Here is a 17209-nt window from a genome sequence, read left to right as displayed (position 1 = left end):
CCTCTGGGACACCCGGACCAATCAACCAACCCAACCTCCCCATGGCTCAACACATCAACTTCCCCTCCCACTCCACCAAGGACATGCAGGTCCTTGGACTCCTCCATCGCCAGGCCATAACAACACGACGGATGGAGGAAGAGCGCCTCATCTTCCGCATAGGAACCTTCCAACCACAAGGGATGAAGTCAGATTTCTCCAGTTTCCTCATTTCCCCTCCCACCACTTTGTCTCAGTCCCAACCCTCGAACTCAGCACCACCTTCCAGACCTCTCCGTGCCCACCCCCACTCCAGCCTATCACCCTCACCTTAACCTCCTTCCACCTATCGCATTTCCAACGCCCCTCCCCCAAGTCCCTCCTCCCTACTTTTTATCTTAGCCTGCCAGGCACACACTCCTCATTCATGCCCGAAACGTCGATTCTCCTGCTCCTTGGATGTTGCCTGACCTGTTGTGCTTTTCCAGCAACACATTTTCAGCTCTGATCTCCAGCACCTGCAGTCCTCACTTTCTCCTTGATACACATGTTAACTAACAGAAAGAAAAATCACTAATAACTTCGTTGTTGAAGCAAGGTTAAGTAAATTCATAGCCCAGGGCCCTTAACTTAGGATTATTCAAGTGACCAAACCAACAATTTCACAGTAAGGAGAATTCTGTGCACTTTGTCACTTCTTAGGAGATTTTATCAATTTCTACAACAGATTCACCCAGTTAATAATATCCATAACAGAGCCGTATGCACAATCACAATGGGGTCCAGTCTGATCACTTTCTCCCCTGCCTGAAGGAAACAGGCCTGGAGCAAATACCTCAAATGCCACAAGATGGAATTAGAAAAGGGAAATAACAGCCAAACAGAATGATTACTACAATTTAATCATTGCAAAAAAGACCATTACTCTGACACTGGATAGCTTACTCAGCTAAACATTTAACTGCCTCAAGGCAAGAATGAGTGTTTTTTCAACAAATAAGCAATTGGTGAAGAAAACTTTCAGCGGCTCCTTTGGGAATGCGTAGAGCAACTCGAGAATGTTTACAGGCTGAAAATAGTACTTGACATAGATGAAATTACATGATACAAATGGTATCTCTTGGCAATCACTGTGAATGAATTACTGAGAGTTTATAGCTGAATATCTTCTAATCCTAATCTCTTATAAGGATACCATGATGTGTTGACTGTATGGAGTGCCTGGTCACCACTGTCAACCATTACAAAAGCTGAGTGAATCTAACTAAGGTTAGCCAAGTAAATTCAAAGCCTGCATTGTTAAATTGACTAAAATACATGGTTGTAATGTCTAAACATTAATTTCATTACATAGTTCAAACTGTAAAGTCATGAACAACAAGATGGTTTCATGATTATCATCTGACTCCATCAATTGCCTGAAGTGTTTTTTATTTGGTGTAGGCTCACATAATTGTTTATGCTGAATATTCCTTTCAGGTGTGTCTAATAGAATTGGCAGCCAACTTGAGTTGACAAAATAAATAATTCCAGGTGTGGTTTCCCGAATACTTCCCCACAGGAAATTCCATCCTGAAAGGGTATTGGCCAATTTGATTTTCTCTTAGTATTCTGCTCCATTGCTGCATCGAGTACTGTGCAGTGACAATGCATTCTGGCATTGCCGTATGAGAGAAAAGTAAAGTATTCAGACACTAAACCTATTTGAATCCTGGCTGCTGTTCATTCACCACAGAATGATCATAGCAACAACCGTGGCTGAAATCCTATGGGTTTTCCAAGTGCTTGTATTGGCAAGGGTTGAGAGACTGGGGAGTGTACTGTACAACTGTAGTGCTGGAGAAAAAGAGAAAAACCACATTTATAAATACCACAACGGGACAGGAATTATACTTGGTACTCTGCACTGCATAGGTTTTTAAGATAGTTTAACACTGAAGCACAGAAGTGGTTGGGCTCTAGCTCTTGACACACTCTTGTCAAAGTTACTGGCCCTCTCGTTGTTCTCTTAACGCAGATATTGGCACTCGTCTCTCATTGCTACCTAGGCTCATGTATTGGTCATCACCTTTTGTCACTCTCTAGCCCTAATTACTGGTTTTCATTGCTTGTTATTTCCTGTGCTTTGGTACTGACCCTTACTACTCTGTGGACTTGGGCACTGGCTGCTCATTGGGCTCAGGTTACTGACTTCTGGCCTCAAGGCTACTTCCCCTCAGTTACTGCGTTATGTCCCATGCTACTCCCAAGTGTTGATCATTGACCTCCAGCTAGACAGGTGTGGAATGGATAGTGGGGGTAGGGTGACATGGGAAGAAAGTACACAGTTGAAAGAAGTGCTTTTTTCACAAAAATACTGATTTCAATGTGTCCATGCTAGTTTAAGGTGAGGTTGAACAGCAAATTCCAGAAACCACAGAAATCACAGTTAAGCACAGAACTGAGGGAGCTGCTGTTAAGTTGCCCTGCTTCTCTAGAAACTGTGCTGGAGTGGTATTTTCTCCATGACTCAAATGATCAAGGATTCATGAATTTAAACAAATGTTCGAACGGACACTTCAGTCTGTTAATGCAGAAATGCTGCAATGTCTGGATTCTCATCTTTCAGAACACATATTAAACCAAAATCCTTCCTGCCTGATCAGTCAGATGTAAAACCCACCCAATAACACAATCTAAATAAAAGAGTTGGAATACTTCCCTGTGTCCTGGCTATCAAACTCAATTTACTTTCATGGTCTTAATTCAATCATCACTCATTCCTTTACTATTTGTGGTGCATGCAAACTGATTGCTGCATTTGCCTACACAGAGTAAAACGTTCCATAGAGTAATTTTATACACACGGAATGCCCTGTGATGTCCTGAGGCCATAATAAATCACAAAAACTGATGCAAGTTCATTCTTTGCATTGAGCAGGAGATCCAAGTCCTATTCTTGAAAAATTCCAATTGCTTCCTCCCATCTGGACAGAATTCAAGAGATCCCAGAGAGCCCACCCTTCAGACCACCACCTACCCACTACTACATCTAATAGCTAGTTGAGTAGCTGGAGCCTGTCTGTCTGTCTCCAAGGGCATCACAGCCTGATCAACCCTGATAACTATGCCTGCGCTTCCCAGCACATGCCATTCACTAGTGATCCAGTGTGGCAACCTCAAGGCGTTATTTCTTTCCTTGACAGACGACACTGGATCAAAATGTACTCCAACCAGGCAGTTGTCAAGTTACTCAGCACAACAAAAGATTAAATTTGGGCATTTCCAGTCATGAACAAGCCCCACACTGTGTTTACTTACTCAATAGACCGGTTAACACTGGACATATTGAGGAATCCACTGGGTGTGCTGTGACTGCAGTTGATAAAAATATTAATGACCGCTTCGACAATAGAAGCCAAAGCAAAAACATTTTCCCGAAGGATGTCGTCATACAAAAAAAATTATATATAAGTTTACTTTATCTGTATCAGCTATAAGACAAAAAAAGTAGATTCCATTCACTGGAATAAAAATTTGAAATGGTCCAGGTTTCATGGTAAACTTATCAGTGAGGCTATTAGCACTCATTAAAGTATAAATTGGACAGGAACTTCCTTCATTTACCTCAGCATTATTAAATGCAGATATCAGGAAGTCACTGTCTTGAGTTAGCCTGCTTCTCCACACACATTTTTACACTTGTAATTCAGAGAGACTTGGCACTGAAACATAGTGTGAAGTTGCAAAACTTAACAACTGAACTCACCAGAAAAAGTTGGGACTTATTCATTGGAATGAATAAATATTAGCAGTATAATGGAGGCGGAAGTTCTGACAAGCTAACTCTCTGGATGGAAAATTATCTATTATTTTTGAGTCTCATTCCTTCACATTTTAATTATTGATAGAAAATTGTAGAAATGAGTTGAAATAAGCTTCAAGTTTTTGCATATTTTATTTCTCTCCCATCATTATTTTCGATCTCTTCCTTTGACTTTCTGCACATAATCTGGCAATGAGTTAACTACTTTACATTTTCCAGTTTTGAGGGTCTGCCTCTGCAAGGATTCATTAATCTGATTGGTTCAGTAGATTGTTTGCACTGACACTAAATCACCTGTAGAGGGTACTGTGTTAAAACAGCTTTATAACCACAGAATTCTAGTTAAAAACTAAGCCTATGGACAGTTTATGGCCAGGTGTAACTGTGATGAATAATTAGCAGTATCAGCTTACTTCTGGCAAATTTGAGTTATTGGAACATATAGTCACCATTTATATTGTCTATGTGTTTATAACCACAAGAAATTAACTTTCAAACAAAATTTTGTTCTTGAGTAAAGTATCTAAAAATGTGCTCATTTCAGTAGATCATATTTCCACCAAATACAATAATAACTATGTTCAAGATATGCAATGACAAAAATCAGCTTTATTATATTAATATATCTTGCATAACTGCAAATTCAAATTCTGATGCTGTTGTTAGGAACATTCCATTTGATGCATTCAATCTAAATTGACCAAATTGCATAAAATCTCTCTCCGGGAGAGATTTAATGTCTATGAGCACCCATTAGCGTGATGACTACAGAAAGGTCAACAGTAGGTTGGAAAAAAGGAAATCATAATCAATCAATCAATCAATCATTCTCAAGCCACTACCATTTGTAAAATATCACAACATGATGTTTGTCAATAGTTTTTCCGCAGAAGACATCATTAGCAGATCCATTACCAGGATTCTGACACCATGAGCTTTAAAAGGAGGAAGTGAGGACTGCAGATGCTGGAGATCAGAGTTGAGAGTGTGGTGCTGGAAAAGCACAGCCGGTCAGGCAGCATCTGATGAGCAGGAGAATCGGTGCTTCCAGCATAAGCCCATCATCAGGAAAGCTGAAAAAGAGCTTATGCTTGAAACATCAATTCTACTGCTCATCGGAGCCTTTTCTAGCACCACACTCTTTGACCATGCACTTTAATGGTTATAAATGCATAAACAGTTTCGATTGCTGGTTACTGCAAGTAAACTCTCCTGATCGGAGGGAAAAACTAAATAAAACATGTTTTAAAAAACTATTCAAAAGGATTATTAAAATTAGAAAATGCGACCATGTCACAATCAGAAAATATTATTTGTTGAAAAAAGAGACAGCACAAATCAAAAATTGTACACTGACATAAGCAGTGAGGCACGGGAAAAACCCTACTCACAATCTGTAAACACAGCTGATTTAGTATTGAAAATTTGTATTTTAATTTGGAAAAATACTTGCATCTATCATCAACATTTCATCAATTTTTCAGCCTACCCCACACATTAAAACTGCAATCAGAGTCAAGATTAGAGTGGTGCTGGAAAAGCACAGGTCAGACAACATCTGAGGAGCAAGAAAATCAATGTTTCGGGTAAAAGCCCTTCATCAGAAAACATTGCTGTCTGAAATGTCGATTTTCCTGCTTCTCAGATGCCGCCTGACCTGCTGTGCTTTTCCAGCACTACTCTAATCTCGACTCTGATCTCCAGTATCTGCAGTCCTCACTTTTGCCTTAAAACTGCAATCGTCAGTCACAGCATGGCTCGCTGACTCTTCCTGACCTTTTATCTGTCTTCAACATGGACACTTGTAAAAATAAAGCACCTTTAATTGTTAGGCACCTCTCAGATGCTTTATAAATCAAAATTTCACACGGTCTTAAAGCTTAATTAAAGAGGTAGGTTTTAAAGAAAGTAGATAACAAAGATAGAGAGTTCCAAGTTTAAACTCTCGGTAACTAAAAACATGATCACCACTGGTGGAGTCAACCACACCACTATCCTCAACCAATTGCTACCACAATCCACCTCTGCATTATGGCCACTCATCACTCTGCTTTTAACCACTGCCTCTGTTTAATGTTCATATCAACCAAGGGTTGAATTCATAGATTCACCTCATGATTTTCATAGCTAGTTTTAAACCATTTAAATCAGCTTCCTGATAAGCACACCAACTGTTATGAAGGCCTCATGTTTAATAACTTTTGAAGGACTGGCAATTTGAAGGATTTGGAAAATAATGACATATTTCAAGTTCTGACATACCTGGACTTTTTCCTCATTGAAAAAGAGCTCAATGAAAGGATACATTGAACATCTTATTAAATAGACACTTTTGTGAAATCACATGTTTTTGACCAATTGCTTGGACTCGATTCTCAGAAATCATCTGCTGGGTTTTAAGCTGTCTTGTTTGTACAGTGTTTTGTGTACAGATTGTTTAGTTGTCAGTTTGAGGAAACCACCTATTGAGGAAAGGCTGCACAATTCATCTTTCTCCTGTTTCTGAAATGATCTTGTTACAAATCCAGCATGGAACTCATATGCCCTCTTCAAAAATGACTGGTGTTTCCTGAGCAAGCTATGTCTGCCAGGATGCCAGAGGCAACCGCATACCTTTAATGGAATGCGTGTGTGTGTGCTGGGTCAAATCTACAGCCATGGTTTATATTCTTTGATACCTGTTTTTCTACTGATCTAACCTGTTTAGCCAACATTATTCCTTTATTTTCTCAAAGCAAATCTCTGCAAGATAGAAATCATCTTTATTTCCACTCTACTTGATGCGCGTGTGTGTGTGTGTGTGTGTGTGTTTTAGATTATTTAAAGGGTCAAATACATATTTTTGTACTTCAATACAATTTTTCAAACTGTGTGCGCTAATCACTCCAGCATCTACCTTAATGAAGTTTTGTTTTATAACAAAAATCAATACTTTTGTGTTGAACAAATCTGATTGATGGATCTTTTTATTCTTAGTTTAATATACATATGATTATTACCAATGAGAATTTATATAAACAATTACATTTTGACCCATGGAGTACTGGGACTAGACAGAGTGCACTCCTCCCATTTTTTTCTGATTAAATAAAATTGGAGATGTGCAAGATACTCAATACAATCAGTGTGCAAATAGAAGTGGAATAGTAATATTTAGAAATGGATAAAAAAGAAAAGCACCAAGTTTTGAGTATTATTAAAACAAGATGACTTTGGCAATTGTGAAAGTCTTTCCAGAGTTACAGCGCATAGAATAAAATAGACAACAGTAACGTGTACAAAAAACTTTGAATGTTAGGAGACAAGAGAACACGAGAATAGTTGTTAATCAATATTGTACAGATGGAGGAAGATCTGGAGTAGAGTTTCTCAGGATGTAAAATAATAGGATTATTATATTAGGTGATTTCAACTTCCACATCAATTGGGATAGTATAGTGTTCAGAGTTTATAGGGAGCAGATTTCTGAAAATGTATTCCGGACAGCTTTTTACATCAACATGCAACTTGTTCAACAAGGGATAGAGCATTGCTGAAGCTAATTCAGGAGAACAAAGCCAGGCAGATGGTCAAAGTGGCAGTAGGGAAGCATTTTTGTAACAGCAACCATGCATTCGTTGTGGATTCAGAGAAAGATTGTCTGTAAAACAATTGAGGGATTTGAGGGAGTGCAGATTTTATGAAATTAAGGCCAATTCTGGCCAACGACTGGGGACAGCAAATGGTGGGTAAATCTACAGCAGAATAATGGGGCCCATTCAAAAAGGAATTGGGAGGGTAGAGGCCCAACATGCTCCCTTTAGGTTGAAATGTAAGAAGAACAAGCCGAGAGAACCTGGAATGTGCTGAAATATTCACAACTGGATAAGGGGGAAAGGAAGGCTTTTAAATAGGTACTAAAAGGAGCAAAATCAATAGACATCTGAGTGGAGTATAGAAAGTCAAGTAGGAACTTATGACAGCTAATAGGAGACCTGATAGGTAGAATGAGAACAAACCAGGGAAAGAGTAGGACCTGTTTGGGATAAAAAGGGCAACTGTACATGGAGCCACAGGGCACTGGTAGGGTGATAAATAAGTACTCCATTCTTTCTTTAACCAGGAGGAGGATGTAGGTAAACTAGTGAAGGAAACTGAAGGAAAGAATTAATGTCCACTTGGAGAGGCAAGGTTTGATCAGGGATAACTAAGCATGGCTTTGTCAGGGGGAGATCACACCGAACATATTTAATTGAATGGGAGGTGAGCAGGTGTGCAGATAAAATACTTCAACTTCATTTCTCTTACGTGGAGACTGAAAAAGGTAAAAACATATAACATCCGGCGTACTTAGCAAGTTGGATCCAAATTGGCTTTTTTTGTGGTAGAATACTGAGTGTGCTAATAGAAGGTTATTTGTGTGATAGGAGTCCAGTGTACAGTATCCTTAATTGTGATATGTGTAAATGATATAGAAGAAACTAATGGGGTCAGGGATCGGGGTGGGGGGTTAAGCAAAGAGAGGGGTCAAGTTTGTAGATGACACAAAGGTTAGCTGGGTGCTTGAATGTGAGGAAGTGGCCTTAGGTTACACAAGCATGGGTGAATGATTGATCAGACGTCAGATGAATATACAACTGACACACAGCATTGAAGCGTAAGGTGATGTATTTTGGAGGAAGGAACAGGGAATAGTCAAATGGATGACAAGGAAGCTCAGAGAAATGGAAGAACCTTGCGGGGCCTTGTCCATGCTGTACAATTTACAAAAACAGGGAGGTTATGTGAGAACCGTTGGTTAGGTCACATTGAACAATCATTCAATCACATTAAATAATCATGAAAAAAAAAATCAGTAAGCGAGGGTGTTCCTTTGGAGAGCTGGTACAGAAACAGAAGCTAAATAACCTCCTTCGAAAGTAAAACACTTTGTGATTCTGTGAGAATGGATGACCTATCCTGGAGTGATTTATGAAAAGTAACCAAAGCTAAGCTATTAGCATTAGCAGACTAGTTGAAGTTAGAATTTTAAAAAAAAAAGGTAAAGAAAGCAGACACTGGGATATTTACATAGCATTTGAAATTGGCTAGGGGCAAGAAAATTGAGTCAAGCTTAGAGTGGTGCTGGAAATGCACAGCGGGTCAGGCAGCATCCGAGGAGCAGGAAAATTGACGTATCGGGCAGAAGCCCTTCATCAGGATGCTTCCTGACCTGCTGTACATTTCCAGGCACCACTCCAATCTTGACTCTAATCTCCAGCATCTGCAGGCCTCACTTTTGCCTACAAGAAAATTGAATCAAATTAGACAGAATTCAGTTGCTGATGAAGGGACTTGAATTAAATTAAATTTAAAAACCTTAAGTGGAAAAAGCAGAGAATTTCAGAGAAATGAATGGGGGAAAGAAAAAGGAAAGTGCTTAAAAGGCTGAAATTGGAATTATGAAGGGAAGAGAAAGGAAAAAGAATAAGCGAGGCAGGAAAGAGAATGGGAATACCTGCTTAGAAAGCTCAAAAAGGAAAAGCTGAATGTCATAAGCTCAAGAACATTCCCTCATGGGGCAGAATGAAAGGGCAACCCAAAATGTAGCAGGAAACTGTATCAATTTGTGCAAGACCTCTAAAAATCTGACAAAAAGGGGACTTTAAATGATTTTTCACCTTGTTTTGCCAAGTTAGCTAAACAGATGAGGTGGCCAAAAATAAACTGGAGTTGGTCATGGAAAGTAGGGAGAACACAGAAGTTTGTGCTTTGTTTTCCAAGGAGGCTGCGACACAGATTATGGATGGCAAACAAAAGACTACTCTCAATGCATATAGTTGGCCTGAGACTTACAGACAAAGCTTTAATCATGGGCCAAAAGATCCAGGTACAAGTTCCACCTGCCTTAGACAGATGCCTGAACAGGCTGATTAAGAATAACCAGAAATAGAATGCTTATTTAACAAGCGCTCCTGTGATGCAGTGGTAATTCCCTTGCGCTGGATCAAAAGGCCTGGTTTTCAAGTCCCACTGTTCCAGGAGACATGTTACATCATGTTTAAACAGGTTGACTAAAAATATCTATAATTGTTATCCAGGATAGTAGTAAATTAGCATCCAGCACAAATTTGAAAAGTCAAACGTAATTCCATAATAAAATAAATCAAAGTAAACAGAGTCCAGAGATATGCAGTTAGCTGGATTGGACATGCTAAATTGCCCTGTACTGTGTAGGGTTGTGCAGGCTAAGTGGTTAGCCATAGTAAATGTGGGGTTAAGGAAACAGGTTGGAGGTCTGAGTGGGATGCTCTTTGGAGGGTCAGTGCAGACCTGATGAGCCAAATAGCCTCTATCTGCACTGTGGGGATTCAAATGATTATATGAAATATATTTCCTGGAAGAATGAATGGGGGAAAAAAAGCAGTTGGGTGCATACAAATACCAGGACTTCTAATTAATATTTTACTTCTATGCATGCAGCTCCTCTCCCAACACCTTCACTCAAATTTCTCCTCCTTAGAAGCAAAAACTTCCCATACAAATGTGTTGATGTTGAGAAATTACTGTATTACCATCATGCAAAAATAGAATTGACAAACATGATGATTCATTACATCTGACAGACACATCATTCACATTTTATCAAGTTCTGAAAAAGCCTGGTGTATAATTCCAAGGAGTTCCTTTATTTATGAATTACAAAGTTATGTTTTATTATTACTACTACATGATTCACACATTAAATTCACCTACCTCACGCAACTCCAACCGTTGAGACACGGCCTCCAAGCATTCCTGTCCAGTACTCTCCATGGAGAACGTGCATTCAATGACACTGCTATCCAGGAGCTGTATGCGTGTCACAAAGCAGTTCTTGCTCAGAACATTGTACCGTCTGGTCCTCCTCAATTTCAGCCTGAAAGGCATGGCTCACTAGCCTCCAAAACTGCCTCTCCCAGAATGGAATCCTTCAAACTGTTTGCCTGTTGTCTCACAGCTCCTGTCCTGCTGAGGGTGAAAACAGCTACCCCTTTCCTGGTGACATTTAAATATTTCAGACTTCCTGTGAACAACAAGATTGAGATTAGGTTAGAATCACATTTGAAAGGGCAGTTTCGAACAGAATGTTAAAGCTAGAAACAAAGAATACTAAAACATCTACAAGACTCATCTTAATATAGGGAAATCCAATTCTTGCAATGAAAATAGATCTTTCTTTCATAATGAACATATAAACTCAATACATACGTGTGCCATAAGATAGTTTACAAACAAGTACAGGTTGCTTTCAGAAAACATGATCAATTCCTGAGAATTCATTCCTTGAGCACTTTTTGAATCAGGTGTAGAATTTAATGCACTTAACAGTCACTTTGGAGAATTATCAGGGCACTTCAGCACTCGAAGATGTTTGTCTCACCCCAAATCACTCGCAGGGCAGTGTAAATTGGCAACAGCAATCAGGGAAAGTCATTGAAGGTCAGCTTTTGAGGGGGAAGAATATTCACTAATATTGTAGTGACGTCTCAATAAGACAAGATACCTTTTTATTGTTCAAAAGAACTTCATTTCACCGGCTAAGCCAGCAGCAGTTGCTCATTTCTAACTGCTTGAGAGTGAGAGTGGGAGAGTGAGAGAGTCAGCTTCTTAAACCACTGCCATCCTTACAGGTGTAGAGACACAATGTGCTATTAAGAAGGCAGTTCCAGGATTTTGACCCAACAACAGTGAAGAAACAGCAATAAAAGTTCCAAGTCAAGGCAGTAGGAGGATTGGAAGTGAACTCATAGGTGGCACTACTGTCATTTATCTGTTGCCCTTCGAGGTCGGAGCTCACAGAATTGGAAGGCGCTGCCAAAGTTGTCTTGATGAGTTACTGCTCTGCAACCTTTTGCTTGCACACACTTCTGCCACTTTGTTGATGATGAGGGAGTGGATAGGATGCCAATCAGTTTGGGGGGGGGGGGGGGGGGGGTGGATTTACTGTGTCATAAATAGTGCTGAGTTTCTGGAGTGCTTTTACAGCTACATCCATCCGGGTAAATTGAGAGTTTTCCAACACACTTGAACTCTGCAGATGATGGACAGGCCATCATCTCATACAAACACTGTTTGCATGGCTGGCTCAATTCAGTTCTCCTGATCAATGGAAATCCTCAAGATGCCGATCCTGGAATATTTAGCAACCAAGGACAATTGTTGGGTTCTCTTTCTGGAGATAGCTAAATATTTGCCAGGTAATGGCCATGTGCCATTTAATCACCCCAAGCCTGGATGTTGTTCAGATCTTGCTGCAATTGGACATAACTGCTTCAGTATCTAAGGAGTCATGAACGATGCTGTATATTCTACAATTATCAGGGAACATCCCAAAGTCTGACCTTATGATGGAGGGAAGGTCACTGATAAAGCAGTTGAAAATAGTTGGGCTGAGGACACTACCCTGTGGAATTCCTGCAGAGCTGCCCTGGAGCTGAGATGACCAACTTCAACAATAACTATCTTTCTTTGGTCAGATTGGAGACCAACCAAAAAGAGAATTTTCCCTTAAATTCCCATTGATCCCAGTTTTTTCTAGAGCTCCTCAATGTCAAACTCACTTAAATATTGCCTTAGTATCATATTGTCAATACTTGGACCAAACTGTAATGAGGCCAGGAGCTGAGTGGCCCTGCTGGAACCTAGACTAACATCAATGAGCAAGTTATTCCTGAGCAAGTACAGCTAGATTGCACTGTTGGCATATTCTTCTACCACTTTGCTGATGATCGAGAGACAGAAGTGATTGGTCAGGTTGGATTTATCCCACTTTTTGTGGACTGGACAAATCAGGTAATTTTCCACATTCCCAGATAGGTGTTGGGCTTTAGGTTAAAAACAAAGTTTGGCTAGAAGCACGTCTGCCATACACATCTTGAGCGCTATTGCCAGAATGTTGTCAGGACATGTACCCTTCAAGTATTTAGTGCCCTCAGCTTTTCCTTGATGTCACATGGCATGCATCAAATCGATTAAAGACTGGCCTCTGAGGCAATTGACCTCAGGAGGAGACGGAGATGGATCATCCACTCAGCATACTTGCTGAAGGTGGATGTAAATAATTGAATCTCATCTCATCTTTTGAGCTGACACAGGGTTCCTCCATCACTGATGAATGGGGACTACTTGTGAAGCCTGTTCCTTCTGTTAGTTATTTATTTAAATTGTCTACCACCACTCACAACTGGAGGTGGTAGGGTGCTCAGCTTAGATCTGATGTATTGGTTGAGAGTCAGAGCCAAAAGGTAGTGGACTGGTTTAATGTTAATATTAACAGTAGGGCAAGATTTTAAATGATTCAAAACCCATCCATTAACTAGGGTTATAAAGCACATTCCTGTGTAAACATGTTCCATTCTTAACCCTCATTCTTTATGCGTTCCAGTAACCTATCATATTAACTGCATATCATAAAGCTATAAGAAGTCAATCATAAAGTCCTGTTAGATGTTGAGAAATGTTACAATACCAAAGGATTTTTAAAATACTGTTGTGTATTTACTGAATTTGGGGCAAGCTAGCTTGAATAAATGATTTATCAGGGATTATTTTCTGTCTGTAAATCTTCAATTGCTATTCAACAATGATATGACATTAGATTATTAACTCCGATTTGACAGCTCAGGTGGCAGTCCTTTGGCCCATCATGTCCATGCTGGTTACCAAAAGAGCTGAACACACTAATCCCATTTTCCAGCTTTTGGCCTATAATGCTGGAGGGTATGGCAACACAAGTGAAGATCTAAGTGCTGTGTAAATGTTCAAAGTGTTTCTGATTCAACCACATTTTCAAGCAGTGAGTTCCAGCCTCTCACCACCCTCCGAGTGAAAGTATTTCTGAACTCTTCTAAGCCTTCTACCTCTTACTCTAAATCCAAACCCTCTGATTATTAACTCTCTACTAATAGAAAAAATGATTTCCTATCGACAGCATGTCTCTCAATCGTATAAATCTCTATCAGGTCCTTTCTCAACTTGTGCCTCTCCAAGATTCATGCACACTAAGTGCCTCTGACCATTTTTGGAAAGCAAATCTTAGCAGGACTTATACACATAATGGTAAGGTCCTAGAAAGTGTTGCTGAACAAAGAGACCTTAGATTGCAGGGTCATAGCTCCTTGAAATTAGAGTCACAGGTAGATAGGATAGTGAAGACGGCCTTTGGTTTGCTTTCCTTTATTGGTCAGAATATTGAGTACAGGAGTTGGGAGGTCATGTTGCAGCTGTACAGGACATTGGTTAGATCGCTGTTGGAATATTGCGTGCAATTCTGGTCTTCTTCCTATCGGAAAGATGTTGTGAAACTTGGATTCAGAAAAGATTTACAAGGATGTTGCCAGGGTTGGAGGATTTGAGCAAAAGGGAGAGGCTAAACAGGCTGGGGCTGGTTTCTCTGGAGTGTCGGAAGCTAAGGAGTGACCTTATAGAGGTTTACAAAATTATGAAGGAATTGGAAAGGATAAATAGACAAAGTCTTTTCCCTGGGGTTGGGGAGTCCAGAACTAGAGGGCATAGGTTTAGGGTGAGAGGGGAAAGATATAAAAGTGACCTAAGGGGCAACTTTTTCACACAGAGGGTGGTATGTGTATGGAATGAGCTGCCATAGGAAGTGGTGGAGGCTGGTACAATTGCAGCATTTAAGAGGCATTTGGATAGGTAAATGAATAGAAAGGGTTTGGAGGGATATGGGCCGGATGCTGGCAGGTGGGTGGCAGGTGGGACTAGATTGTGTTGGGATATCTAGTCGACATGGACGGGTTGGACCGAAGGGTCTGTTTCCATGCTGTACATCTCTAAGACTCTGTTTATGTGGCTAGTCAGCTAAGTTCCAAGTCAACAGTGAACCCCAGATGTTGATGATGTGGAAATTCAACAATAGTAGTACCACTGAAGAAGGGCTTCCTGAAGAAGGACTTATGCCTGAAACGTCGATTCTCCTGCTCCTCGGATGCTGCCTGGCCTGCTGTGTTTTTCCAGCACCACATTTTTCAACTCTGGTACTCCAGCATCTGCAGTCCTCACTTTATCCTGGGCAGACATTCCAATCTCACTTATCAATGGAATTAAGCTCCTTTTTCAATGTTTGGACTAAAGTATTTTCAAGATCTGCAATCCTGTGGTCTCGGCAGAATCCAAAATGAGCAATGATGAGCAAATTATCACTAAGTTCCTGGTCCTCAACAATTGTGTCAATAACACCTTCCACTGCCTTCTTGATGACTGAGTAGACTAATGGAGCAGTAATTGGCCACTTTGGATTTGTCCTTTTTTTTGTGGCTAGGATAGAAGTAGGTGATTTTCCACTTTGCTGTCTAGATGCCAGTATTGTAGTGTACTGGAACAGCTTGGCTGGAAATAGAAACTGGTCCTGGCATTCAAATCTTCAGCACTTACAGCTAGGTTGCTTTTCAAAATAAGTGTGCTTAGCAGTTTGTTGAGATCAAGTGCATCATTGGATAAAGACTGGTACCTGTGATGAAAGAGAAGTTGGAAGATGGTAGAGATGCATCACTGATCTGGCAGTTCTGGCTGAAGACAGCCGAAATTGCAATAGCCAGGGGTTTACTGACTTCCAATTTTGAGGATAAGGATGTTAATGAAACCTCCTCCATCAACTATTCAATTATTCATCACTACTCATGACTGGCTGCACCAGACAGGAATGCAGAATTCAGAGCTGGTCCATTAATTGTGGGATTTCTTAGCTCAGTCCACAACAATCCACTACAGCTGTTTAGCATGCACATGCTTTTGTGTTCAAGTTACAACTCATTTTTGGTAATGGAATAAGTCTGAGTGCGGGGACTCCTAACTCTGGTAGACCTGATGCATGAATTCCTTGAGGCCTGGGACACCTTGCAAAAGTCCTGGAGCTGGTTTTGAAGATTCCTTGCACAGAAGATGAACTCTATTAATGTAATTTCTTTTCATTCTTTTGTAGCTCAAAATGGCACTGTATTATGGTGAAAAAAAACACTTCACTGTATTTTTCTAAATATAAATGTTAGAACAAATAACTCATAACTCAAAAGAAAATGGATGGGAATGGTAAAGCGATGGATATGCTGGTCCAGGTGGTTACAGACTGTAATTCAACAATCATTCCACTGTTCGTGGTCCATAGTAACTCAGATTCACAGCTTTGAACCACAAATCTGTTCAAAACCTATTCTTTCTTTTTGTATCGATCATAATGGAGTGCTTTCTCAGTGCAAAAATGGAAATTCATCTCAAGGAAAGTATGGTGGTCACTGCTACTGGCCTTGTCCTGTATGGTTCAGCTGTGACAGGCAGATTGCAGAAGATGGAATCATGTAGATTTTTCCCTCCTGGTGGTTATCTCAACATCTACTGCAGGCCCAGTTCAGCAGATTTACAGGATTTAACTGGCTAGGTAAACAGCACTGATCTTGAGCCATTCATGGTGTATGAAATTCACCACTGAGTATACATTCTGTGCCCTCCCATTATCAGTGATTCCTTAAATTTATATTCGATATGAAGGAGTAATGATTAATCAGATTTTGGATGTGCATGCATGTGTTGGTTAACAACAGAAGCTTTCCTTACTGATGTTTGCTCTGATACCATGTGGCTTCATGGGGTTTACAGTCAATGTAGAGGATTCCTGAAGCCATACTCACCTGTAAACCATTCTGGCACCAACGGTCCAGCAAGTGGTCCAACTTGCTGGTCGGCCAAGACATTTCCAGACAAAAAAATTGGCAGAATCCAGGATATTAGTTGAAAGATATGATACAGTATTACTACATGGGACAGCTCTCTGAATATTGGCACAAGTGTCCAATCATTATTGTTGGAGGACTACTAGTGGGATTGGTTCACACGATTAGCTTATTTTACTTATAACCATGCAATTGAAGTACACTCATCAATTAACCTATTATATTTTGCTTAATTGCTCCTGGAGATGTTAATACTGTAATACGTGGCTCAACTTAGCTCAATTTGACAAAGAAATACACAGAGTTTGAACAGAAGGAACACACTCATGGGTTAAGTACAGGGCAAATGCCAAGCGGTCCTATTTTAGCCGATTTTCATTTCAGAGAGCTACACTGAGAACTTCACCTTCATATGCGCTCAACCCATTAAATCTAAACACCAAGTTTTTGGTAATCAATAAAAGGAGAGCTAGAAGTGGTATTACTGCCATTAGGCAAGAAAAAGTAAGTAGCAGCTGTATTATGCATTATCTTTGTTTTAAATTCAATGTTTTAGAAGAGAAGAGGTTACAGTTAACGGATTGTAATCTTTGTATTAGAGTTAACTTTGTAACAATAGTTTAATTTGTAATTGTAATCCTTTCAACTTTTATTACTTAAGTCGATGTAGTGACTTAACGTATAGCATCTCACTACCTCAACATTTATACATTGTTTATTATGTAACATTACTTTACAC

General features: G+C 40.0%; 1 protein-coding gene across 3 annotated transcripts in view; it reads right to left on the bottom strand.

The window, feature by feature from the left end:
• The window catches only part of LOC132819751 (tyrosine-protein phosphatase non-receptor type 14-like), a 267055-nt gene that overhangs the window by 156001 nt on the left and 93845 nt on the right, over positions 1 to 17209 (bottom strand). For all 3 annotated transcript variants that reach the window (XM_060831470.1, XM_060831471.1, XM_060831472.1), the window contains exon 2: positions 10499 to 10808. In XM_060831470.1, the coding sequence (XP_060687453.1) occupies positions 10499 to 10672 (174 nt within the window). In that variant the 5' untranslated portion in view covers positions 10673 to 10808. The remainder of the gene's footprint in view (positions 1 to 10498; positions 10809 to 17209) is intronic.

This window comes from Hemiscyllium ocellatum, chromosome 10 (assembly GCF_020745735.1).
Source record: "Hemiscyllium ocellatum isolate sHemOce1 chromosome 10, sHemOce1.pat.X.cur, whole genome shotgun sequence".
Classification (NCBI taxonomy): Eukaryota; Metazoa; Chordata; class Chondrichthyes; order Orectolobiformes; family Hemiscylliidae; genus Hemiscyllium; species Hemiscyllium ocellatum.
The sequence above is the reverse complement of the archived record's forward strand: the minus strand, read 5'-3'. Positions and strand labels throughout refer to the sequence as shown.